Below are 27013 nucleotides of genomic sequence, written 5' to 3' on the forward strand. Positions count from 1 at the left end.
AGGGTGTTAACTTGTGCCTTATCTTCCCTTTCTATTAATTGTTGTTTTGTTTATTGTTCACTTGTCACCACAATAGTAATGTAAATCATAGATCTGTGTGTATAATCAAGTGTATGTAGAGATCCATATATATAGTAAGCAAAAGTCCAGAGTCAGTGCAATAATATAAGCTTCAGTATTGGGGAAAATAAAAGCACTTATCTTGAGATGATAAATCTTGTATGGAAGGATTCAAAATTCGGTCAGAACATGAACCGTGTATCCTATTTGTCCTGGACGCGTGAAGGTGCGAGGGCCAAGAAATCAGATGTTCTACGTCTGGGCAAGAGGAATCCGCAAGGAGGGGGGCGGCAGAGAGGGAGGCTTGGGAAAGGAGAAGGAAGGGCACGACACGAAGCTGCTACAGTCGTCCACAGATGCTCCACGAAATCAGAGGTCCTCGGTCAGCTCAAGCCACCTCAGCGACTCATCAAAGCCGGTTTTCCCATTCGCGGTCGAATTCGGGCATTCACGCGTCTCCAAAGACCGGCACTAGCCGCAGGCGTATTACGTTGCACGCATAGCGTGACGCGTGCGGCGTGCTACGTCGGCATTCATTCTCCTTCCCATTAAGCTATTTTAATATCCAAACACAATACAATTTGTTTCGGGGGTGGGGGTGTTTCTAAATACAATTCACAAGTTGTTTTAGTAATTTCATGTACCCAGAATGGGTTTGGTAAAAATGAAAAAAACGAACTTTGAAAGTGAAATTTTACTGCCATGTTCAGGACAAGCTGGCACTAAAATTGTTAAAATGTCCCCAGTAAAATACTGTGGGATGTCAACTTTCAAAAAAATACTTTTGTCTAGCAGTTTTTCTTTTTCTTTTTGGGACGCAACTCCCAGCATACCACAATTTAACAAAAATCTGGTTTAGAAACCGCGATGTGTGTCATTCATATTTAACCCTGTAAGTGCCAAGATAAATCAAACTACCAGGCATATGAGGTGTTTCCAAAAACAGGACAAATATACCTAAATACACATTTGGAGTTTTTTTCCCCAATTTGCAATGGTTATATATATATATATATATATATATATATATATATATATATATATATATATATATATATATATATATATATATATGTGTGTGTGTGTTTTTGAAACTGTGAAAATATTCACCCCCAATCCCCCCCATTTTTAGATATTTTTCATACTAAATGATGTTGTGTGTGTGTGTGTATATATGTATATGTGTATATATATATATATAATATATTATTTCAAAAGAAAGCCCTACCTGAAAAAAACATAATATAATGTGTGGGGATGCACTAAATGAGTTGAATCAAGTAAAAACTAGGGCTGCAACAACTAATCGATAAAATCGATAATAATCGATAATGAAATTCGTTGGCAACGAATTTCATTATCGATTAGTTGAATCGATTATTATCGATTATAAAATGAGGGTTTTTTCAGAGCAAACGCTCTGAAAAATCCCCCTCATTATATAATCCGTTTAGTCTGACTCACCGTCTCACAGCAGCAGCTCCCACTTACTCCCCCTCCCTGTAATCACTGTGACAACTGGCCCCGCCCCTTCCTTCTCCCAGAAGGCCAGAACCACATGGCTGTGACACTCATCTAACTGTAAGTATATGTATGTATGTATGTATGTATATATATATATATACATATACATGTGTATGTGTGTGTGTGATATATATATATATATATATATATATATGTATGTATGTAATATATATATATATATTTGGGCTACTGAAAGTTAGGGGAGGTGGGGGTTAATTTAGGGGCAGTTATGGTTAGTGGGGTGTTTAGGGTTAATTTAGGGGCAGTTATGGTTAATTGGGTGTTTAGGGTTAATTTAGGGGCAGTTATGTTAATAGGGTGTTTAGGGTTAATTTAGGAGCAGCTGTGGTTAATGGGGTGTTTGGGGTTAATTTGAGGCAGTTGTGGTTAATGGTGTGTTTAGGGTTAATTTAGGGGATGCTGTGGTTGATGGGGTCTTTAGGGTTAATTTAGGGGATGCTGTGGTTAAGGGGGTGTTAAGGGTTAATTTAGGGGCAGTTATGGTTAATGGGGAGTTTAGGGTTAATTTAGGGGAATCTAAATCCTGGGGGCAGTGAAGTGACATATCTGGGGGTATAAGGCATATACAGTATATAAGGCATATGTGGGGAGGGCAGTGTGGCATGTCTGGGGAGGACGGAGTGGTGTATCAGGGTGTATAAGGCATATCTGGGGGTAGAGTGGCATATCTGGGGGTAGAGAAGTGGCATGTCTGGGAGGCAGGGTGGCATGTCTGGGGAGGATGGAGTGGGGATATAAGGCGTATCAGGCACAGTGGCAGATGTGGGAGGCATTGTGGAGTGGCAGATGTGGGAGGCAGCATGGCGTGGCATATGTGGGGAGGGCAGGGTGGCATGTCTGGGGAGGATGGAGTGGTGTTTCAGGGGGTATAAGGCGTATCAGGCACAGTGGCATGTGGGGGGGTAGAGTGGCTTGGCAGATGTGGGAGGCAGCGTGGAGTGGTATATGTGGGAGGCAGCGTGGAGTGGCAGATGTGGGAGGCAGCGTGGAGTGGCAGATGTGGGAGGCAGCGTGGAGTGGCAGATGTGGGAGGCAGCGTGGAGTGGCAGATGTGGGAGGCAGCGTGGAATGGTATATGTGGGAGGCAGCGTGGAGTGGCATATGTGGGAGGCAGCGTGGAGTGGCATATGTGGGAGGCAGCGTGGAGTGGCAGATGTGGGAGGCAGCGTGGAGTGCTGTGGTAGGCAGCGTGGCATATGTGGGGGGGGCAGCATGGCATGTCTGGGAGGCAGCGTAGCAAGCCTGGGCTCAAATGTGCATATATTGGGGGGCTGGTTGGGAAATAAAGACAAGAAATGTATTATCAAAGTTTTTTTATTCTGCTGTTTGTATTTAACATCATTTGTTTAGTAAATTATTTTAAATAAATGAAAAATTTACATTCATTTTTTTTATCCGATTAATCGATTAATCGAAAAAATAATCGGCCAACTAATCGATTATTAAAATAATCGTTAGTTGCAGCCCTAGTAAAAACACAAAAACTGCTCTGGCCATTTAGTGCAAACATGGTAGAGAAAAAAAACCCTGGTCCTGAAGGGGTTATATTACTATTATATCAGTAATGATGCCTTCTGCATGCCCTGAAATGGACATGTATGTTATAGTCAATATGTCCCAGTACATAATGGATTTTGGTGCTTATTCGCTAAACCGCATGTCTGTAGAAGAGTTGTGGTTTCACCTCACATTTTGAAGAGTAAACCCCATTGAACTTCTACTGTCGTGTAAGTAAAGCAGTGAGATATTTTGAGTGTCCACTTTGCTATTAAACTATGCATTATACATGGTGGACACCAGCCTTTATGCAAGGGTTGGCTATTCACAATTCATGTGCTATGTAAGTAATATAGATACTTTAAGAATCAGCCACCTTTGCCTTATTATTTTATCTTATTAAATTGCTGCATGTTAACATTTTGATTATGATCATATCAATTCCTAATGATGTAATCCAAAATATTTTGACGTTATGTGTGATGTGTGCAACTCAGCTTACTCATACTTTTTATTTTTGCAATTACAGGGCCTTTATTATTCCTATTTTAAGACAATTACTGAAGCTCCTTCATATTACTCTGGTTTACTGGCGATTATGAATGATAATGTGACTGAATATCCTAATGTGATAAATACCTTAAAGAGGTTTAATCTCTATCCTGAGGTAAGTTATTGCACACACACTTAATTATGGTATTGTATGCACTCTTGGATTAATTAAGAAATGGTCAAATAGAGTTTAACTTATATTTAATGCTTCAGTGTATTATATTTTTGTTATGTATTTCCCCTCCTTGAGGCATCCTCATTTATTCATGTTGTCAAAGGAATGGTCATTTACTGGATGGGTTATCTTTTTCTTTCACTTGATAATATGGATTACATTGGATTAAGTTAGATTGTGTCACATGGGCGTCTACTCACCTAGTGAAAAAATGAATTTGAAAGATAATACATTATAGCTGTAATTATGGAACATATGTCTTCATTGTGTCCAGTTATGATGTGCCACTCTCTGTCAATAGTTTTTCTTTTTAAATGTAAGCGCAAGACAAAGGACAGATTGTGCTAATGATTGGGCCATTTGCCAATAAATGCAGCGGCAGAAAGTCAGCTGTATGTGAATGAGTTGACAAGCAATTATCATACCTAGGAACTCTCCAGGTTTGACCCGGAGAATGACGGGTGATCACTGTTCCCCGCTTTATTTTTCCTTTAAATTGGGGCGTTTCCTGCTGCCGTCAGCGGGAACTCCCCCGACGTCAGTGAGAACGCCACCGACGTCAGCAGGAACTCCCATTAACGTCAACGGGACCACCCCACCAACGTCAGCGGGATCTTCCGCTGACGTCGTTGTGCAGTCCTGGCCGCGTCCCGCAAAGGAAGGGTAGCCGGAACCCAGAAGTTCCCAGGTATGGCAATAATGCATAGAGCACATATACCATGGGGCATTTCCAGCCTAAATTAATGTTTGTACAGGGAGGTGGACAGTCGTTATCCACTTAAGCCAATTTCCGTTTTTCTTCAGAACGAAGAAACGAGGCAGTGGCTTCTAACCTTCAGCCTTAAAATCAATATAAATTTGTGAAAATATTTTGGAAACAATATGAATGGTGCTTGCTAAGTAAATGTGGCTACTTGAGAACACAAAGAGATTTGCTCATACTGGCCCATTTTGTATGCGGAGCATTGGTGTGGTAGGTGAGCTTTTGTGTTCCTGTTTATTTCATGTAGGCCAGTAGTTTTGGTATTGAGCTCTGGTATTTTTTTCTGATTTGTTCATATAAGTGGCCATCCATCTCAGCCCATGATTTAGTTTGCTTTGTACAGGAGGGGTTAGTCTTTTGATAATGTGTAGTTGCGTCTATGAAATGAAATGTTTAATTTCACCTTAACTCATTTACACCCCTCATCAATTCAGAATATATGCGCTCCTTGATGGGGCATACATTATAATTATTATATGTATGACTGTTCTAAACAAATAAATCTGCTATACATTTCCTATATCAAGCAGTTAGTATAGTTTATTGACCATGAGACAGACATTTTAACAGTATGTTTGTAAATACAACTTACATTAACAAAATTATATTTGTATCTGCAATTCACCCATTTCATTTTATTTTGCAACAACAATCTTTTAATACTTAAATTTTAAGAAGCGGTATAATTTAATATTTATTTATTCAATAATTTAAGAATCAGCTGTTAGTGTATTACGGTACTTTGTTCATTTACTAATTATGAGGGAGATTGTGTATTCCAAGTTTTACCTACATAAATAATTTCTAGGTTTTAAGGTTGTTTTTTTAATCTTTAGTCATTATTTCAGTTTTCTAAATAATGTTAGTTCTTGCAGTGCGGTTAGATAAAATTTTGGCGAAACTGGCTTGGCAGGCCAGTAAAATAACTCTATGAAACGAGCCCACTCCTAATCTAATCTTTTTCTACGCAGGTAATTTTGGCTAGTTGGTATCGTATTTATACGACGACTATGAACTCTCTAGGTTTTCAGACAAAGATATGTTGGAAAGTAAACCGTGGAGATGATCTTAGTCCTGTCGATAGCTGTGAAGGTAATTTTTTTTTTTTGTAGCGATAACTCGGGGTGGGGGATCTAAGAACATGATTGTAGAGGGATTTGGCTCATGAGCTTTTTATATTTCGAAATACGGTATGTATGAGCAGAGGAAGGTAGTGGGTAAATAAGATAACGCATACTAAGTGCATATCGAAGTCCACGTTACACAGACTCCAGTGTGTTTTGCTGTATGCAGGCACTCTTTAGGTATTTAGGTTAGAAAATGACTCATTGGATGTGCCCACTGAAGTATACTATGGTATGTGTCTTGCACATGCTCAGTAGAACACCAATTCTTAAGTGGGAGTAGCAGCAGCTAATCACATGTATGCTATGTGAACACCGATGTTTTGCTATTATACATGCAATTGGCTGCTAGTTTTTTATGGGAGCCCAGTTCTTGTTAACTTAAATGAAAGTGCTACTGGGCATACACCTGGTTTCAGTGGAAGCAGCCAGTGAATTCCCTAACTCCAGTAAGAAAGGAATGTACGCATAAATTTGAGTGCAGTAAAATGCTATTTAGTTTACGCAAACCTGAAGTTTGTGCATTAAAAATAAAAATATAATAGTTGGAACCAGTCTGTTTCCTTTTTAAGTGTTGTTTCTGACTATTTGAAAAGTATTTAATAAACATTATGGTTAGGGATGCACTGAAATTAAAATTTTGGACCGAAACCGAAAATTCGGGATTCCCTTGGCTGAACCCAAAAATGACCCCCCCCCCAAAAAAAAACCCACCAAAAAAATTCAATAACTATATGTATGTATGTATGTATATATATATATATATATATATGTATGTATGTGTATATATATATATATATATATATATATATATATATATATATATATATATATATATATATATATATATATACCGTATTTGCTCGAATATAGGCCGCACTTTTTTAGCGCAGGAATGCGCAATTCATGTCGCCCAGCACCCGGGACATGTAGTTCCGGGTGCCGGGCAGGCAGCAGGGTTAGGATACAGATCCTGCGCAGCGGTGCAGGGGACCTGCATCCTACTCTTCAATGCGCTCAGACAGCCTCCCCTGCCAGCACTTTCCACGGGGGGAGTGCAGGCACGGGAGGTTGTCTAAGCGCATCGTGCAGACGTTCACCAGCTGCGGCGATGCGCGTAAACAACCTCTTCTGCACGATGTGCTTTAACAATCTCCCTTGCCGGGAATTCCCACGGGGGGAGTCCTGGCAAGGGAGATGTGTTAAAGCACATCGTGCAGACGTGCCAGCAGCGGAGGTCGTTTATGCTCGCATCGCTGCAGCCGGTGAACGTCTGCGCGATGTACGTTAACAATCTTCCTTGCCGGCACTTCCCACGCCGGAAGTGCCGGCACCGGAAGTTGAATACGCGTACTGCGTAAATGTCCTCCGGCCCTGCAAGACCCCGGGGAGTCTGCACCAGTAAGTCTAGAGGGGGGGGCACATCTTGGGGGCAGAGTGCCAGCAAATCTCGGGGGGGGGCAGAGTGGCAGCATATCTGTTCCACTGAGTGTTTTTTTTTTTACTTAGAAAATGTTTTCTTTACAAAAGCACCTAACTTGTAAGGATACTTTTTATATTTATATATAATTGTTAACAGCAATCAAACTCCTATTTCATTATCGATTAGTTGAATCGATTTTATAAAATTAGGGTTTTTTTAGACCAAAAAAACAGTTTTATCGCAGAATGTTGTTAATAACTTTAAAAAGAAGCTGTGATGAGATCTTGGAAGATGAAAAGTTTGATAATCTTACATTTTGCTTTATATTTTAATTAATACGTATATTTTATGATATTCTTGCTTAATGAATATATTTTCTATCTTTAAGGCCTTGGTGATCCTGCGTATTTTTATGTCACCATGATTTTTATTTTAAATGGAATGATGATGTCATTGTTCTACATTTATGGTACATATTTAAGGTAAGCCTAGATTGCCCTATATATATTTTTATACATTTTTTTAAAAAACTTTTTTATAACTTTTTTTTTATTCTAATTTAAAATATGAATGGCTGTGTCTTTTTATAGAGCTTGTATTTAAACTTTTGTTTATATACAGTGTAATTAGTGTATTAATATATTATTTTAATTTATTTTAATATTTATATTTCTTTTCACACATTAACTAGTGGTATACGGAAACTGTTCATCTTTGATTCCCAGATTGCGTACTTCCTGATTAAAAAACGTATTTAAAATAAAAATTATGTGTCCCCTGTGATCACCAGCGGTCGTTTTTGTAAATGGATACGCCGGCATCTTTATGTAAAAACGCATGTTAAACTACTTAAGTATGTATTCTTTAGACACGCAGAAAAAATCTACCGTATATGTAAAGTAAACGTCCTTTTAGTTTGCAACAGACTGCAGCTTCAATGGTCTGTTTTTTGTGCCACTTTTGGCTTATATTATGTTCAGTTTTCATAGCGCTTTTAAGATATTAACATATTAATGGCTGTTAAAAAGTCCATGCTGATTAAACATAATATTTTGTTTTTCCAGTGGAAGTCGACTAGGAGGCTTTGTGACAGTTTTGTGCTTCTTTTTCAATCACGGTGAAGTAAGTATTTCAGTTTTGCTCTGATGAACTATAACTTGAATGTGTAATAGAAGAGGAATGGGGTGTGACTTTGCAGTCTTTTTTTTTTTTTTAGGTTGAAAAAAGGGTGCTTCAAACAATTAAAAGCACCCCTAGTCCATTGTGTTAAGATATCGGTAGCTTTCTCAATACTTTTGTTATCATTGTCTATCATTGTGAAGGTAGTTAAGAATTTATTGTCTTAAAATGATCTGCACATGTTTGAGATATATAATATTATACACACATACTTTGTTTTTATTATGTGGAAAGGGTGCAGTGGTGTAGAGGGGGCACCCCCTTGCACATTAGCTGCTTGGTTTTCTTGTTTCATCTTTCTTCTGCTTTTTTTTATTTTTTTAAAAAAAATTTTTAGTGCACACGTGTGATGTGGACTCCACCTCTTCGAGAGAGTTTTTCATATCCATTTCTTGTTCTTCAGATGTTCCTTTTGACGTACATCCTAAGGTATTTTTTTTTTCATAATCTGCTTGATTTTTCATGTGTATGACATACAACAGATACAATAAATGTGAAAAACACAACTGAAATAACACCAAGTAACTATTTGCCCATGAAGTGTTCTGTTTACCAACTAAAATAAATTTTGATTTATTTTCTCAAAAGTTCAGTTTGCGTATATATTCGGACTTGAAATGTTCAATTTAGTACATTTTAGAATATGCTTCATTGTGATTGATCCCTGCTTCGTCCAGCATTACAATTCCCACAAGGACAGGTCACAGGTGTCCTTTGTGTTCTGACCTGCTTTCTCCTGCATCCTTTCTCTAATGTTAGCCGAATGCCAACACATTCAGGGGATTTAAATGCCCAAACCTGATGTCATTGGAGTGTTTCCTAACACGACAGTTACTTGCGGGGGTCTGTGGAGACCCCAATTGAGTCTCCTGTCTAGGCCTTACAGCAGCAAGGCAGCAACTCCTATAGTGAAGAAACGGCTATGCTCAAGGTAAGAGGGAGGAAGCACAGCCAGCAGTACCACAGTAGCAGAGAAAAGAAGGAATAATGTGACAGAGGAAAGAGGGAGTTAGAGGGGAAGAAAGAAAGGAAAGAGGAGACAGGAGGCAGGGATTGAAACGAGATAGGATGGTATGAAAGATGGAGGATAGAAAGAGAGAGGTAATGTGGTTCACACAAAGAGAAAAAAGGGAGAAGAGGAGAGCAGAGAGAAAAGGCGGTAAGAAACATGGAAAAAAGCAGTGGGGAAAGACAGACAACAAAAGAGAAAAAGGAAGAGTGCGAGAGAAGGAAGAGATAGAGAGAAATGTTTGTAATCCAGGTACATATTAAAGAATTAATGATTCAAGTCTATATGTATTGTGAATTATGTAGAAATGACACTAATATAATTGTAAAAATGAGGTTGTGACCCTACGTATTACCGTATTTACTCTATTATAAGACAAGGTTTTGCTCTGGAAAATACCCCTTGTCTTATTATCGGGGTCGTCTTATAATCAGACCTCGAATGGGTCTGACTATGAGACTAAGATCCAGATCCCCCGCAGCGATGCAGGGGACCTGGATCCTCCTGTGTTATGCCCCCCCAACTTACCGGTGCTTCTGAGTCCCCGGTGGTTAGTCCAGGCAGCGCGCGATTCCCGCAGACAACTTCTGCTGCAGCCGGGAGGACGTGCGGTTAGCAGCGGGGGTTGTCTGCGTCTTTCGCGCAGACCTTCCCCGGCTGTCAGAGATCAGAGTTCCCTGCACCGGGGCGGCCTACAGAAATGCCTTATACCCCCCAAACTTACCGGTGCTCCTGACTCCCTGGCGTGTGCACACACAAGGCAAAGCGCATCTCTGTTTTCTGGAGCCCATGTTGGTCACATACACGTGTTCTTAATCTAAAACTGTAATCCGTTTAATGTTTTACGTGTATTATATGTGCAGCTTTTACGTTAATGGATACTGATTATATTTTGGTATGTTTATTTTTAAGGACACCCAATGTTGGTAGAAGAAGCTTGATTGCGCTTTGTGTTTCAAATGTGTTCTTCATGCTTCCTTGGCAGTTTGCACAGTTTGTTCTTTTAACTCAGGTAAGACTTCAGAACAGCAGGCTTGTTCTAGGACAGTGTTCCCAGTCCCCCCACATGTGGCCATTATCCTGGATTGAGCACTTATGAACACTGTGCTATAAATGGGACCGTTGCGCAGATCTGCGATCTCCTTTGTAACCATCACATTGAGCTGCAGCACAGCACAGAAGGAACCATTTTTTGTGGCATATGGAATGCCACCCCAGGCCAGATTATACTTCTGCTTCAGAAACAAATTCTAGACAGTGAAAAGAAAAATGTCGGTGCGCTAAGCTAGTCACAGGCTCAAATAATACAAATGTATAATACGAGGCCTACCAATTTTGTTTTTTAAATTCTAGACAGTGCTTCATGGAAAAACAAAAGTATAGTGTGTGTGTGTGTATATATGTGTATATATATATATATATATATATATATTAGGGCTGAAACAACTAATCGATAAAATCGATAATAATCGATAATGAAAATCGTCAACGAATTTCATCATCGATTAATCGGATCGATTTTTATCGATTATAAAAAGAGGTTTTTTTCAGAGCAAATGCTCTGAAAAACTCCTCTCCTTATATAATCCGACCTCAAACAGAGATCGGATTATAACACCGGAATCCAGATCCCCCGCAACGCTGCAGGGGACCTGGATTCCCCTCACTGTCGGCCGGTCTCTCACTTCCGCCTCTCTCTGGCATATAAGAGGTATAAGGCATATATGGTGGCAGAGTGGTAAGCTGGGGGTCAGATGTGCATAACTGGGGGCAGTTTGGTAAATAAAAAAATTTAAACAAGGCTTTTTTCTCAGTTTTTATTAAATATGAAAAATAGTTAACATATGAATTAATATTTACTAATAACTAGAGCTGAAACAACGAATCGATAAAATCGATAATAATCGATAACGGAAATCATCGATAACGATTTCCGTTATCGATTAATCGAGTGATCAATTCGTTGTTGGAGCACTCGGCTCCTTTTACTTACCTCCGCGAGCGTTCCCCGCTTCTGCTACACGCTCTGCAGTCTCCGCCTTCTTCTAGCTACGTGACGGATGTGACGTGTTCCGGTTCGCTCTGTGCGAGTGGCTCCACTCGCACAGAGCGGTTCGCTCTGTGCGAGTGGCTCCACTCGCACAGAGCGGTTCGCTCTGTGCGAGTGGCTCCATTCGCACAGAGCGGTTCGCTCTGTGCGAGTGGCTCCATTCGCACAGAGCGGTTCGCTCTGTGCGAGTGGCTCCATTCGCACAGAGCGGTTCGCTCTGTGCGAGTTGCTCCATTCGCACAGAGCGGTTCGCTCTGTGCGAGTGGCTCCATTCGCACAGAGCGGTTCGCTCTGTGCGAGTGGCTCCATTCGCACAGAGCGATTCGCGGGGGTGGGGGTCCACGGCGGGGTGGGAGTGGGGTTTCAGGGGATGCAGGGCAGGGTGTGAGTGTGGGTGCAGGGCAGAGTGGGGGTGGGGGTGCAGGGCAGAGTGGGGGTGGGGGTGCAGGGCAGAGTGGGGGTGGGGGGTGCAGGGCAGGAGACTGGGTGCAGGGCAGAGTGGGGGTGGGGATGCAGGGTGTGAGTGTGGGTGCAGAGCAGAGTGGGAGACTGGGTGCAGGGCAGAGTGGGGGTGGGGATGCAGGGCAGGGTGTGAGTGTGGGTGCAGGGCAGAGTGGGTGCAGGGCAGAGTGGGTGCAGGGCAGAGTGTGAGTGTGGGGGCAGGGCAGAATGTGGGGGCAGGGCTGGGTGCAGGGCAGAGTTGGAGACTGGGTGCAGGGGCACAGTGCAAAGTGCTGGGTGCAAAGTGCCAGGGCTGGGTGCAAAGTGCTGGGTGCAAAGTGCCAGGGCTGGGGCAAAGTGCTGGGCGCAAAGTGCTGAGTGCTGGGTACAAAGTGCTGGGTGCAAAGTGCAAAGTGCTGGTGCAAAGTGCTGGGTGCAAAGTGCTGGATGCAAAGTGCCAGGGCTGGGGCAAAGTGCTGGGTGCTGAGTGCTGGGTACAAAGTGCTGGGTGCAAAGTGCCAGGGCTGGGTGCAAAGTGCTGGTGCAAAGTGCTGGATGCAAAGTGCCAGGGCTGGGGCAAAGTGCTGGGGGCAAAGTGCTGGGTGCAAAGTGCCAGGGCTGGGTGCAAAGTGCTGGGTGCAAAGTGCTGGGTGCAAAGTGCAAAGTGCTGGGGCAAAGTTTCTTGAACAGTAATAGTCCACCTCTTTTCAGAATGTTTGGGGTTATTTTGTTTCATAAATATTGTGTTTGGGTTCTTGTACTTTGAAAATATTGTTTTTTATTACATCATAACAAAATAAGAATGTTAATGTAAATTTTAAGTTGTTTTTTAACATCCAGTTCATTAAATTCTTTTAAATAAACGAAAAATTTGCATATTGTTTTTTTTATCCGATTAATCGATTAATCGAAAAAATAATCGGCCGATTAATCGATTATTAAAATAATCGTTAGTTGCAGCCCTACTAATAACTTTGTATTAAAACCTAGTTTGAGAAACACTGTGTTTGGGTTCTTGTAGCTTTTATTATTATGTCAGTAAAATAGGAAGGTGAATAGAGAGAGGCCATTGCAATAAAGAGATGAAAGTGTAAATTGTACGTTTTTTTATTTATTTTTTACGTTTTACTAATTGGTAGAAGTAATTACATGAACAAAACATAATAAAAATTTAATTACTGGATAATGACCAGCTTTAAAATATATTTCCCTGAAGCATATATCGCATCACCAATCCGTTTCATTGAATTCATATCTGTCACTGTGTTTTCAAAAACTGTCTTTATTCACTGCCCCTGCCTTTTTGGCCCTCCTGAAAAATATGTATTTGGGATAACTTGGGGGATATTGGTATACATTCATTAAGCCTTTTGAGGCAGTGGCACCGAACCCGTGGATTTCCTTCCATAATAAATGACCGAATAAATGTACACCTTGTCTCATGTCTTAGCTGGTGTTTATAAAAAATAACCTGATTTTTGTAGCACGAATCCTTTTGGTTCAATCAGAAACCAGATCATAATGGTTGTAGGAATTTTGTGTTTATCTCACAATGTTTTTTTTTTTTTCCTTTTAATATCAGATTGCCTCGTTATTTGCCATTTACATTGTTGGATTTATTGACCAGGAGAAGATTTTGAATATCTTGTATACACATATGGTAAGAATTCCTTTATGTTTATCTTAGTATTTGACAGTGGGCATGTATAAATACCGGAAGTTAAGACTCTAGTTTCTATTATATTAATAGTGCAGCCCATTTAATGATGAAGAGCCACAGTGCTCTGTATTTTAAATTCAAGATTGGCTTAGAAATCTTACTTGAAAGTACAGTATCTCACAAAAGTGAGTACACCCCTCACATTTTTGTAAATATTTTATTATATCTTTTCATGTGACAACACTGAAGAAATGACACTCTGCTACAATGTAAAGTAGCGAGTGTACAGCCTGTATAAGGCTAGGTTTCCACTTGGGTTTTTTTAGCTAAAAACGCCTATAAAAACGCCAATAGCGCCACCTGGCGTTTTTTTGTGAAAAACGCATGCAGCCAGATGTTAGCTGTAATTCAATAGGAAATCGCAAAATGCCATTTCCACCTGGCGTTTTTCTGTTTGGCGTTTTTTTAGTCCTCTTTGGCGTTTTTCTGCTTTTTTGGGCTCTGTGGCAGTTTTTCAAAACTGCAGCATGTTGACACTCTGGCGTTTTTTGCAAGAAATCTTGGCTTTTTTTCTCCAATAGAAGTCTATGGGAGAGAAAAAACGCCATGAAAAAGCCATGTGGGTTTATTGCCTTGGCGTTTTTTATGGCGTTTTTTCCACAGTTACAATGCAGAGGATGGACCCAGTATCTGTGTGTCCTACGAGAAATAGGCTGAAAACAAACAGTTTCACACAAAACAAAGTCCTGGACTGGTTCATATTGAATTTTACACCATTTGGAACAAACATGCCATTACAAACAAACATACGCGACCGGATCCTGCGTGCCAAAAGCAACAGCAAACAATTTGCACCATCATTTGGGGCCAATCTTCCCAGAGGAGCAGACATTCGAAATAAAGCATGCCTTACAAACCACAGAAAAGAGACAAAAGGGTCTACCAAGTAAATGACATCAGGAGAGGGCAGATACTTGCCATTTATCCTAATCCCTTTTAGCTGGGTGAAACTTCTAACTTGTAAAGGCTGGAAAAACTGCCTAAGGTCAAAAAAAGCAATTTCCACAGAAAGGCTAAAACGCCAGAAAAAACTGCAGAAAAAACGCCAAAACGCAGGTAAATGCAGCGGCAGTTTTCTTGGCAGTTTTCCTGGCGTTTTTCATCAAGAAAAAAACGCCGGACAAAAACCCAAGTGGAAACCTAGCCTAACAGTGTATATTTTCTGTCCCTCAAAATAACTCAACACACACAGGCATTCATGTCTAACACCTTGGCAACAAAAGTGAGTACAGCCCTAAGTGGAAGTGTCTAAATTGGGTCCAATTAGCCATTTCCCCTCCCCGGTGTCATGTGATTTGTTAGTGTTACAAGGTCTCAGGTGTGAACGGGTAGCAGGTGTGTGTGTTATCGCTCTCACACTCTCATACTGGTCACTGGAAGTTCAACATGGCACCTCATGGCAAAGAACTCTCTGAGGATCAGAACAAAAAGAATTGTTGCTCTACAAAAAGATTGCCAAGACCCTGAAACTGAGCTGCAGCACGGTGGGCAAGACCATACAGCGGTTTCACAGGCCAGGTTCCGCACAGAGCAGGCCTCGCCATGGCCGACCAAAGAAGTTGAGTGCACGTGCTCAGCATCCTATCCAGAGGTTGTCTTTGGGAAATAGACGTATGAGTGCCGACAGCATTGCTGCAGAGGTTGAAGGGGTGGGGGGTCAGCCTGTTAGTGCTCAGAAGGAAGCCTCTTCTCAAGATGATGCACAAGAAAGCCTGCAAACAGTGTGCTGAAGACACGCAGACTAAGGACATGGATTACTGGAACCATGTCCTGTGGTCCGATGAGACCAAGATAAACTTATTTGATTCAGATTGTGTCAAGTGTGTGTGGCAGCAACCAGGTGAGGCGTACAAAGACAAGTGTGTCTTGCCTACAGTCAAGCATGGTGGTGGGAGTATAATGATCTGGGAGCTACAGTTCATTGAGGGAACCATGAATGCCAACATGTACTGTGACATACTGAAGCAGAGCATGATCCCATCCCTTCAGAGACTGGGCCGCAGGGCAGTATTCCAACATAACGACCCCAAACACACCACCAAGACAACCACTGCCTTGCCAAGGAAGTGGAGGGTAAAGATGGACTGGCCAAGCATGTCTCCAGACCTAAACCATATCGAGCATCTGTGGGGCATCCTCAAACAAAGGTGGGGGAGCGCAAGGTCTCTAACATCCACCAGCTCCCTGATGTTGTCATGGAGGAGTGGAAGATGACTCCAATGGCAACCCGTGAAGGTTTCGTGAACTCCATGCCCAAGAGAGTTAAGGCAGTGCTGAAAAATAAGTGGCCGCACCAAATTGTCACTTTGGGTCCAATTTGGACATTTCCACTTAGGGGTGTACTCACTTTTGTCGCCAAGGTGTTAGACATTAATGCCTGTGTGTTGAGTTATTTTGAGTGTTGAGTGTTATCTTCAGTGTTATCACATGAAAAGATATAATAAAATATTTACAAAAATGTGAGGGGTGTACTCGCTTTTGTGAGATACTGTATATTGCCTTAATCTAATGTAAGCAGGTGTTGATACCTAAAATAAAAAATGCAAATATGGCTGCCACATAGGTCTATGTCTTACCACGCATACTTGAATAGAATTCTTGCATGTGCACCATCACCTCTACCATTGGCCACATTTGGGCCCATGAATCCTCCAAAATGTGACCTGTGAATGTAATGTACTCTGGGGATGTTGCAAAATACAAAGTGGAGTTTTAAGCATCTGCACATATCCTAAGCAAGAAATCCACAGTCATTTTGCAAGCTGTGTATAAATATAATGAACACCTGATATTTTTGTTTACAGATAATAGAATGGCTGCATGAAAGTGACAAAATGACCCTAGTCAAATATACTGGGTTTTCTACTTTTTTGTAAACATATACTTGGGCTGCTTTGATTTTTGCGGCAGATTTTGAAGTTGAAGTCAGGGGCGTAACTAGAAACCATTTTTTATAGTAAATTATTCTGATATGATGATCATATCAAAGTATAGCCATGTTTATCCTTATATGTAGGTACTGTACATGAGAGGATTAATTTTATACTTGGTGTTCAAAGTATTTTGTTTTTTATAGTAAAAATAATATGTGCATTTTATTTTGGTCTCTCTAGATCTCACTGGGTTTGTGTTTTATCCTGATGTTTGGCAATTCCATGCTACTAACATCATATTATGCCTCTTCTCTCGCAGTTATTTGTGTAAGTATTGGGGGAAAACATTAAATTTTTTTTTCTTTATCAAGCTCCAACTTTTGTGAAATTTAAACCTCAATAAGTGTTTGTTGACCTAAATCATATCAAAAGTCAGCTAATTAGTGTAAATGTTAAAAATAAATATCGAACATGTATGTATCCATCGGCCACTGGAACCACTATATGGCTACATGTTTTAAATTAAATCATAGTTGATCCAATATTAGCATGGCTTCATTCTGTTCAGTAGGGTAATAAGTTTGATAAACGTCTTACACATTTCCCTGCAGTTCTTTAAAATATATTATGTTAAATGATCTGATTTTTCCTAGTATTTGCCATGTCATGTTCTGATGTAAATTATTAGTTAAATCTTTACATTATAGACAATTTTGGCTATCTGTAACTAGTGACTCCTGTAAATATACTAATTTCTTTTATTTTTAATTTGTAGGTGATAGCTATGAGCAGAAAAGCATTCTTGAAACTTCAGACCAAGGAATTCGTACTTTGGGTAGGCATACATAACAGCAGGAAACATTTCTGTTGTCATAAATTCATTTGATCACAGACTATGGTGGATCACCAGGAAAATACAGGCTATACTGCCATATACAGTTTAATACACAAAACATAGATGTCTTAACATTGGTATTCTTGCTACTTATTAAGAAGTATCAGTGTATATAGGCTTCCATTTCATTGGCAGTCATAATACCACCAACCTTTTTGTTTCTCAAGATATTGCAGGTGATTGCTTGGATCTTCGGAACAATTATCTTAAAAGCTTTAACTTCCCTATTGCTTGGGGTGAAAGATGATGTGAGTACCAATGATTTCATTTTCATTTATTCTGTGAATTGCATGAACCTTCTACCACTATATCACTTTAATTGATGAACCAATGACTTTTAAAGTTTTTTTCCTACCTGCTTCCTAACGCTATTGCAACTTAACGCAGCTTTAGAAAATGAAAAAAACCGTGTTAAAAGCTTCTGTGCTGTTTTCATGTGGTTAAGAAATAATCTCAGCTTTGGAAATGTTTATCTAGTTAGCATAAAACAAAGTGGAATTGATGTTTTGTTTAAGTCAACAGCACTCTTTATATGCTGTACAACAAATGAACTACATGAGAAGTTCTGTTTATGGATGGTAGTAATCCCATGTCATCAAGCAAAGCTTAACAATATTTTTATTGTCATACTGTCCTTACAATTCATAGGAAGTATACTAATGATAATAACATATGTCCAAATTGTTGCTTTTTTCGGAATATATATATATAATATTATAATTTATTATTATTATTATTTTTTTTTTTTTTTTTTGTTAGGCTCATATAGGCAACATCCTGAAATCAAAGTTTACCAGTTACAAGGACTTCGACACACTGATGTATACCTGTGCTCCGGAATTTGATTTTATGGAAAAGGAGGTAATTTAAATTAAACCATATTCCGTCAAACTCCTGTTTCCTTTAGCTCTAACTAGGCTTAATAGAGAAATTGTGAAGTTTAGGTTCATTGTGGAAGTAACAAAGCTACAGGCTTGTTTGTTAGAAAAATGCTTATGTTATCGTAAATATTATTACTAACAAAGACATAAGAAAGTAGAAAATGTCTAGTCTATGATATATGCACAAGTTCACGCCAACACATCTACTCTATATTATTATATATATATATATATGTGCAAAGGGTCAAGTATAGGCCATTCTTAATTATGCAGCTTAAAGAGGCGTAACCTGCTTGAAAAGAATGATGCATGCTATTAGAAGTAGATAAGAGGTTATATAAACCATGTAATCCAAACATGTAAGTGCTTCGACTTTTGTTTGTTGTGTGCCTTGTCTCGATTATGCGCATGATCTAAATAAAGGAAACGCTTTCTGAGGAGAATTCGACCATTATTTCAACCATTATTGTTCTTAATGGGTGAAGTAGGCACAAGCTTCACAAGGCTTCTGATAAAGCATTGATTATTCCTCAAGTTAGTATAGCTTTATTTATTTACCGAATATATCACAACTGGCATAAGTTCAAAGGAGGAAACTACTGAATTTTAACAGTGGGCTGTCGCATCAATATCAGCTGAAGGAAAGAAAAAAAACATAATGTGTAACAATGGATAGGAAAAAAATAAAGATACTTCTTACAGCTAGGATTTAGCTTGAGTTCTAGAAAGTACCGTATTTGCTCGATTATAAGACGACCCTGATTATAAGACTACCCCCCCAAAATCTGAATATTAACTTAGGAAAAAAAGAAAAAGCCTGAATATAAGACGACCCTAAAGGAAAAAAGTTTTACCAGTAAATGTTAATTCATGTAAACTATTTTTTTTAATAAAATCTATGATTTTTTTGTTTTTATTTCCTTGTATTTTCCAACCTGTCCCCCAGTTACGCACATCTGCCCCCAGGCTTGCCACACCAATATGGCACTGTGGCCCATGATATGCCTTTTAACCCTCTTTATGCCACTGTGCCCCATGGTATGCCTTTTGACCCCCTATGTGCCACTCTGCCTCCAGAAATGCCTTATACCCCTATATCCCATTCTGGCATTTAGGGGGTTAAAATGCATATTATGGGGCAGAGTGGCATATAGGGAGGTATAAGGCATTCCAGGAGGCAGAGTGGCATTAAGTGAGTTAAAAGGCATTGTATAGAGCACTCTGCCTCCAGAAATGCCTTATACCCCTATATGCCACTCTGGCATTTAGGGGGTTAAAAGGCATATTATAGGGCAGAGTGGCATAATATGCTTTTTAACCCCCTAAGTGCCAGACTGGCATATAGGGGTATAAGGCATTCCAGAAATGCCCTATGCCCCCATTTAACACACACACACACTTACCGGTGCTTCCAATTTCCTGCTGTTTTGCCGGGGCAGCGGGTTGACGTCTCCTTCCGCTGCAGCCGGAAGGAGGTGGAGTTGGTGCGGGGAACTCTGATCTCTGACAGTCGGGGAAGGTATGCGCGACGGACGCAGACAACCCCCGCTGCTAGCCACACCTCCTTCCGGTTGCAGTGGACGTTGTCTACGCGGATCGCTGCCCCGGCAATACAGCAGGAAGCACCGGTAAGTGTGTGTATGGGGGGGGGACAGGAGGATCCAGGTCCCCTGCAGCGGTGCGGGGGATCTGGATCTTAGTCTCATAATTAGACCTCTATTTGAGGTCTGATTAGAAGACGACCCCGATTAGAAGACGAGGGGTATTTTTCAGAGCATTTGCTCTGAAAAAAACGTCGTCTTATAATCGAGCAAATACGGTACTTCAATTACTTCTGTCACTTGATGCATTATTTGGGGATATTCAAACAATATTAGATTATAGTATGAAAATGTTTATGGTACACCACACTGCAGTGTTTCTAAACTATTAGTGGCATGCTTAACCTTAGATAATTTAAATACGGTAAAAAGTCTGCAGGTTTTGAAATGTCTGTATTCACATAACCATATTTTTTTTCCTTTGGATGTTTACAATCTTAATGATACCAGGATTTAAACTAAGTTAAATTATATCCTGTATATTATTGCATATTTTTGTAGTTTGTGTAGCACAGTGGGGACTGATGAAACTTTCTGGCACTGTACATACAATGAGGTTAGAATAATATGTTTTGTAGAAAATAAATGTAATTGTGGAAATGATCTGCCCCTAACAACTGGTAGCTTTTTCTGTAATATATGGTGCAATGGGCTGTCCCAGTAGTCTTTGAAAAAACTAACCCAACATGTCTGGAGTTCTTTTGCTAAATAAGTGTATCAAACAGCCATCTTTTTTGTTTTATATTTGTAGACTCCTTGGAGATATTTAAAGACACTCTTACTTCCAGTAGTTCTCCTCGTATTTGCCACCATTTGCTTGCGGGTAAGTGAAATGAATAATCATAAATCAGAGTCAATCTATATTACTATACATCCAAGCGTAATTTTTTGTGTAATGTACTAAAAATACTGTATTTCCTTGATTATAAAACGACACCCCCCCAAATTTGTACATATTAATTCACATGTAAACTATTTTTTCATATTTAATAAAAACTATGATTGAGAAAAAAGCATTTTTAAAATGTCCTTTTATTTGCCAACCTGCCCACCAGTTATGCACATTTGTCCCATGGCTTGCAACTCTGCCCCCCCAGATATGCCTTATACCCCTGCTATATGCCACTCTGACTCCCTGATATGCCTTATACCCCCTCATTTACCAGTCTGCCCCCAGATATATGTTATAGCCCCGTATATGCCTCCCAACTTACTGACTCATCCCTAGACTTCTCCCCCGTGATGCCTTGTCCCACGTTGTGCAGACGCTCACCGGCCGCCAGAGAGGAGGATCCGGGTCTCCTGCAGCGCTGCAGGGATCCTCCTTTCTGGCACCGATGATATGCGTGTAGACAACCCTCCGCTGCTGCTGGCCAGTACTTCTATGGTGGAGCATCGAAAGGTCATGTCACGCTCCATCATAGAAGTGCCAGCGGCGGCGGTTGTCTGCGCGCGTTGTGCAAACGTCTTCCAGCTGCCAGACAGGAGGATCCAGGTCCCCTGCAGCGCTGCGAGGGATCTGGATATTAGTCTTATAGTCAAACCTCTATTTGAGGTCTGACAAATGGAATTCGTCAAACTCCGTTACCCATAGGAACAAATAATGGGACCTCTTCCAGGTGCAGCCGCTCCGGTTACCCTCCGGCACAAATGATCAAATTGGCGGCCACGTGAGCGGATATCTGTGGCGCACTCCAGATGGCAGTTACAGAGATATATCCACACGAGCAAAGCAACAAATCCTCATCTTATGCGTTTCACCCCAACGGGCTTAATCATCTATGATGATATGTGGTGGCCGATTTGCTGATTATAAGACAACCTCGAAACGTGAACAGAAACATGTAAAAATGAAAACGAACGAATTCCGATGGACTAGCATATTTGTGCTGATGAGTACTTAGCAAGCTTCTGCCACGTGTGCCAAACTGTATCAAGTTGTCATATGTATGAGCAAACAAAATAGATTAATAGATGTTTATCGTGTAATAGAAAGAATTAAAAGAATAATATGCAAAGCTATATTGGAAGCATAGGTTGATCGTTCAACAAGCATGGCAACATAAGCTAAATTTATCACATATATATGTGAGTTCTTTAACAGGTGGCAATAAATAAGATGGAACAGATATGTATGATAAAGGGCTGTCAATGCATAAGCAGATGTTGTGCGTTATATAAAAAATGTAGATGTACTTACATTGATGCTGTGCTTTATTTTCCTTACAGGCTTTCAAAGATATTCAGATTTTTGACAGACAAAAGACCATTGATCTAAAAGGACACAGACATGAAAGGTAAATCTTTCATCTTTTCAATACAAGGGGAATGAGGAAGGGGGTTCATATTCTCATGGGGATTTTAGCCCTAGAAGAAAAAGATTGGGGACCTGGTTCATGATGATCACAGTGTGATCAGCACAGAGGGGATTAAAGTTTAGATAGCATACAGCTGAGAATTTTAAGGCAAGACAGGAGGCTTCGTATTTTGCATATCTTCCTTTACTCTCACCAACAGCAGCAAAGAAAGAGTTAATAACACAAGTGAAAACAACCAATAGAAACAGTACATAGGTGGTATATAAACTCCTTAACTATCTTCCTCTTCCTCTTTCTTTGCTGCTCACCAAAGCTGCAGGTCAGTCCTCTTCCTACCTACATTTATTGCTGATTTATTGAATTATATCTGTTTATTATTCATTACATATTGCTTTTTTCACCTAATTCTAGATAATTAGGTGGGTATGCACATTAATATACAGTATAGGTTTCTGATATAAATATGTTTGTATGTATATTTTTTACTTGTCTTTCATTATTTATATTCTTTGTTTCTTTGCATCTGTGCATCTTGGGAGGGATTTTTCCCTTCTCTTTTCCCTATCTGGGACCCCTTTTTGTGAGTTTTGGTCGCTAGTTTCTTCAGTTATTTTCTGGATCATTACAGTTATGATGTGTGTGGAAGTGATTTTGAACCACATATAGCTGGCATTACTCTAAAGGGCTCCTTCTTATCTGTGCCTCACTGGAGTGGTTACAGGGTGAGCCCTGCATTACTTTCAATATTCGTTGGGAATTTTCTGGAATTGCATCTCCCAGGCTGAGTTCGTGTGGTTTTGCACATTATATACAGGCTGAGTCTATGTGGTTTTGCACATTATATACAGGCTGAGTCCATGTGGTTTTGCACATTATATACAGGCTGAGTCCATGTGGTTTTGCACATTATATACAGGCTGAGTCCATGTGGTTTTGCACATTATATACAGGCTGAGTCCATGTGGTTTTGCACATTATATACAGGCTGAGTCCATGTGGTTTTGCACATTATATACAGGCTGAGTTCATGTGGTTCTGCATATTATATACAGGCTGAGTTCATGTGGTTCTGCATATTATATACAGGCTGAGTTCATGTGGTTCTGCACATTATATAGAGGCTGAGTCCATGTGGTTCTGCACATTTATATTCAGACTGAGTCCATGTGGTTCTGTACTTTTATATACAGGCTGAGTCCATGTGGTTCTGCATATTATATACAGGCTGAGTCCATGTGGTTCTGCACATTATATACAGGCTGAGTCCATGTGGTTCTGCACATTATATACAGGCTGAGTCCATGTGGTTCTGCACATTATATACAGGCTCAGTCCATGTGGTTCTGCACATTATATACTGGCTGAGTGCATGTGGTTTTGCACATTATATATAGGTTGAGTCCCTGTGGGCTTGCGCATTATATACAGGTTGAGTCCCTGTGGCCTTGCACATTTTATACAGGCTGTGTCCCTGTGGCCTTGCACATTATATACAGGCTGTGTCCCTGTGGCCTTGCACATTATATACAGGCTGTGTCCCTGTGGCCTTGCACATTATATACAGGCTGTGGCCTTGCACATTATATACAGGCTGTGGCCTTGCACATTATATACAGGCTGTGGCCTTGCACATTATATACAGGCTGTGTCCCTGTGGCCTTGCACATTATATACAGGCTGTGGCCTTGCACAATATACGGGCTGAGTCCCAGTGGCCTTGCACAATATACGGGCTGAGTCCCAGTGGCCTTGCACAATATACGGGCTGAGTCCCAGTGGCCGTGCACAATATACGGGCTGAGTCCCGGTGGCCGTGCACAATATACGGGCTGAGTCCCGGTGGCCGTGCACAATATACGGGCTGAGTCCCGGTGGCCGTGCACAATATACGGGCTGAGTCCCGGTGGCCGTGCACAATATACGGGCTGAGTCCCGGTGGCCGTGCACAATATACGGGCTGAGTCCCGGTGGCCGTGCACAATATACGGGCTGAGTCCCGGTGGCCGTGCACAATATACGGGCTGAGTCCCGGTGGCCGTGCACAATATACGGGCTGAGTCCCGGTGGCCGTGCACAATATACGGGCTGAGTCCCGGTGGCCGTGCACAATATACGGGCTGAGTCCCGGTGGCCGTGCACAATATACGGGCTGAGTCCCAGTGGCCGTGCACAATATACGGGCTGAGTCCCAGTGGCCGTGCACAATATACGGGCTGAGTCCCAGTGGCCGTGCACAATATACGGGCTGAGTCCCAGTGGCCTTGCACAATATACGGGCTGAGTCCCAGTGGCCTTGCACAATATACGGGCTGAGTCCCTGTGGCCTTGCACAATATACAGGCTGAGCCTCTGTTCTCATCACCTACCTTATACAGACATAATGTCTCAGGATACTGTTCCATCCCAGGATGCCTTTATGGCCTGGTTAGGGGCAAAGTCTTCTAACTCAGTGGAATCCTTTTTCTCTAAAATGTCTGCCAATTTGCCCCAAGGGCAGCCTCCTGCTCCCTCCAGACCAGAGGCAATACCATCGGAGTCAGAATCCGAGAACTTTGAAGGAGAGGCGTCCAGCGCCAAACGGCCTTGGACGGGCAGTAGTGTTTCAGTCGGCAAGGGTAAGGTACCTGCCAAACGCCCAAACCCCCTGACACTCCTTTGCATGACCCATTATCTATAGTGGACGTATGGCACGCGGATTCATCTAGTGTATCAGAGGCTTCAGCAAATCTGGTCTTGCCCAGAGATTTTGACTCACGCTTCGTCCGTGAGTATTTGGTGGATGAGCCCCACCTAGATGATCCCAGGATCCCAGGTTGGCGGAATTGGGCCCTAAAGATCTAGGTGCAGCCACTTACTGTTTGGAGACACATTTGTCAAGGAATTAAACCGCCACGTATCCGTGATGACATGGAATAAGGCCAAACTGTCAATGAGGAAGGTCTTTCAGACTGACCTTTGTTTTTCTGGGAGGGCTGGTCGACCGCCGGGCCACCAGCCGTTCATCCCAAGGCTCCTGGTACTTCCCTCAGAACCAAAGGTCCTACAGGACTCCGTTCCAACAGAGGGCCTTCAACCCACGCGGAGACGGTAGAGGTTTTCCCAGGGGACGCTCCGTTTTCGGTAAGTCCGAATGCTTCTTGTCCTTCGTTCCCTTCCTCGGGGTTGCGGGCCATATATCATTTTTTTCCACGACTGGGTGTGGATTTCGTCGGACCCTTGGATCCCCCTAACGGTACAGGTTTTCAAGATAGTTTTTCAGCTCTTCCCCCCTTTCAAGTACGCTGACCGCCCACATCTCAGAGGGCATTACCGATCAGGCCTTAATGGTAGCAGAACTCCGCATAGGGGGCTATCCAGCGGGCAAAAGGATCAATCGGTTTCCTCAGCTCCTTTTTCCTAGTACGCTAATGCACCGGGGACTTCCGCCCAGTGATCAATCTACGGGCTCTCAATGCTTTGTTTCTCGCCGCTTCAAAATGGAAGGGATCCGTCTCTTCTGAGACCTTAGGTTGGAAGGCGATTGCTTTACATGGTTAGACCTCTCGGACGCTTTCTCTCCGTCCCAATTCACCCAGATTCCGGGCGATTTCTTCAGTTTCGCTGGGGCAGGCAGGTATGGCAGTTAATGGCCCTTCCCTTCGGCCTAAGTTCAGCCCCTTGGTGCCTTACAATGCTCCTGAAGCCGGTCATGGCTCTCTTCAGGTCCAGGGGTATCAGGTGTATAGTCTATCTAGACGACATTCTACTCTTCTCTAGCTGCCGGGAGACCCTGCTCGCCCAGACCGATTTCGTGGTGCAGACCCTTCGCCAACTCGGGTTTCTAGTCCATTCTCTCAAATCCGAACTAGTCCCAAGCCGCTTTCTCTTCTTAGGCTTCTTAGACAACATGTCGGCGGTTCGATATATCAACCGCTTAGGGGGTTCTCGGTCCAAGTACCTCAGAGGTAACAAAGGATGTTTTCGACTTTTGCCTTGCGTGCAACATACTCTGCCGGCAGGATACCTCCCGGGCGCCGAGGTTCTCTTGGCGGACGGGTTCTCCAGACACTGGCGGGATGGGAGTGACTGGAGACTTCTCGGTCGGGTCTTGCACCTGGACCTATTTGCATCCAGGACGAATCCCCAGACGGTCATTTCGAGGGTCATCAATCACCTGTGTTGGGACGGGGGGCCTTTGGTTCTGGTGACCACCCCCCCCCCCCCCGTGGCATGCTCAGCCATGGTTTCCAGCCCTGCTGCAGTTATCTGCCCAGGATCCTCTGGAGATCCCATCTCTGTACTATCCCCTGACGGGCCCGGAGGTCCAGGTTCATGCGCTCATCTTCATGGATTCATGGTCCAGGTTCATGGAAAGACATCTCCTCCTGGACGTATGGACGATTTCAGGGGACCCTGAACGGTCTCGGGCCTATTGGAGGCGGCTCAGTCCTTGCTCCGCAAATCTTGGGCTCCAGGTACCAGTATGTCATACCGGACAGCTTGGCGAGGCTGGGCTCCTTGGAGTTTGGGACGGCACATGGATCCCCTTGGCTCCCTTAGTCTGCCACCTTTTGCATGGTATTCATTTATCCCGTCCTTCGGCGCCGCGCTACGGTTCTCTGTGGGAAGTAGCTGTCGTGTTAGTTTTCCATTCGGGATGGCCAGACAACGATTCACTCTCCCTCCAACAGTTATTGGCGAAACTTACCCTTCTGTTGTGTCTCTTATGCTTTCGTAGGGTTTCAGATGTTAGCGCTTTGGATGCTCATGCTGTCTCTATTCTCCCCTGAGTTGTTCTCGTCTGTATCCTATCCCTTTTTTCTAGACGACCCAAAAATGTGTCGCCGGGTGTGTCAGGACTTATCTGTCACGCACGACGTCGATACGTCCGGTCTTGACATCTCAACTCCTCCTCTCCTTTGTGAAAC

General features: G+C 42.0%; 1 protein-coding gene across 1 annotated transcript in view; it reads left to right on the forward strand.

The window, feature by feature from the left end:
- The window catches only part of DPY19L1 (dpy-19 like C-mannosyltransferase 1), a 55233-nt gene that overhangs the window by 18069 nt on the left and 10151 nt on the right, over positions 1 to 27013 (forward strand). Inside the window, exons 5-17 of the mRNA XM_053467697.1 lie at positions 3632 to 3769; positions 5564 to 5684; positions 7528 to 7621; positions 8204 to 8261; positions 8656 to 8747; positions 10240 to 10339; positions 13401 to 13478; positions 16652 to 16738; positions 17187 to 17246; positions 17474 to 17554; positions 18066 to 18167; positions 20540 to 20611; positions 22018 to 22085. Of these exons, the coding sequence (XP_053323672.1) occupies positions 3632 to 3769; positions 5564 to 5684; positions 7528 to 7621; positions 8204 to 8261; positions 8656 to 8747; positions 10240 to 10339; positions 13401 to 13478; positions 16652 to 16738; positions 17187 to 17246; positions 17474 to 17554; positions 18066 to 18167; positions 20540 to 20611; positions 22018 to 22085 (1151 nt within the window). The remainder of the gene's footprint in view (positions 1 to 3631; positions 3770 to 5563; positions 5685 to 7527; positions 7622 to 8203; positions 8262 to 8655; positions 8748 to 10239; positions 10340 to 13400; positions 13479 to 16651; positions 16739 to 17186; positions 17247 to 17473; positions 17555 to 18065; positions 18168 to 20539; positions 20612 to 22017; positions 22086 to 27013) is intronic.

The sequence above is a fragment of the Spea bombifrons genome, chromosome 5, assembly GCF_027358695.1.
Source record: "Spea bombifrons isolate aSpeBom1 chromosome 5, aSpeBom1.2.pri, whole genome shotgun sequence".
In the NCBI taxonomy this organism is placed as follows: domain Eukaryota; kingdom Metazoa; phylum Chordata; class Amphibia; order Anura; family Pelobatidae; genus Spea; species Spea bombifrons.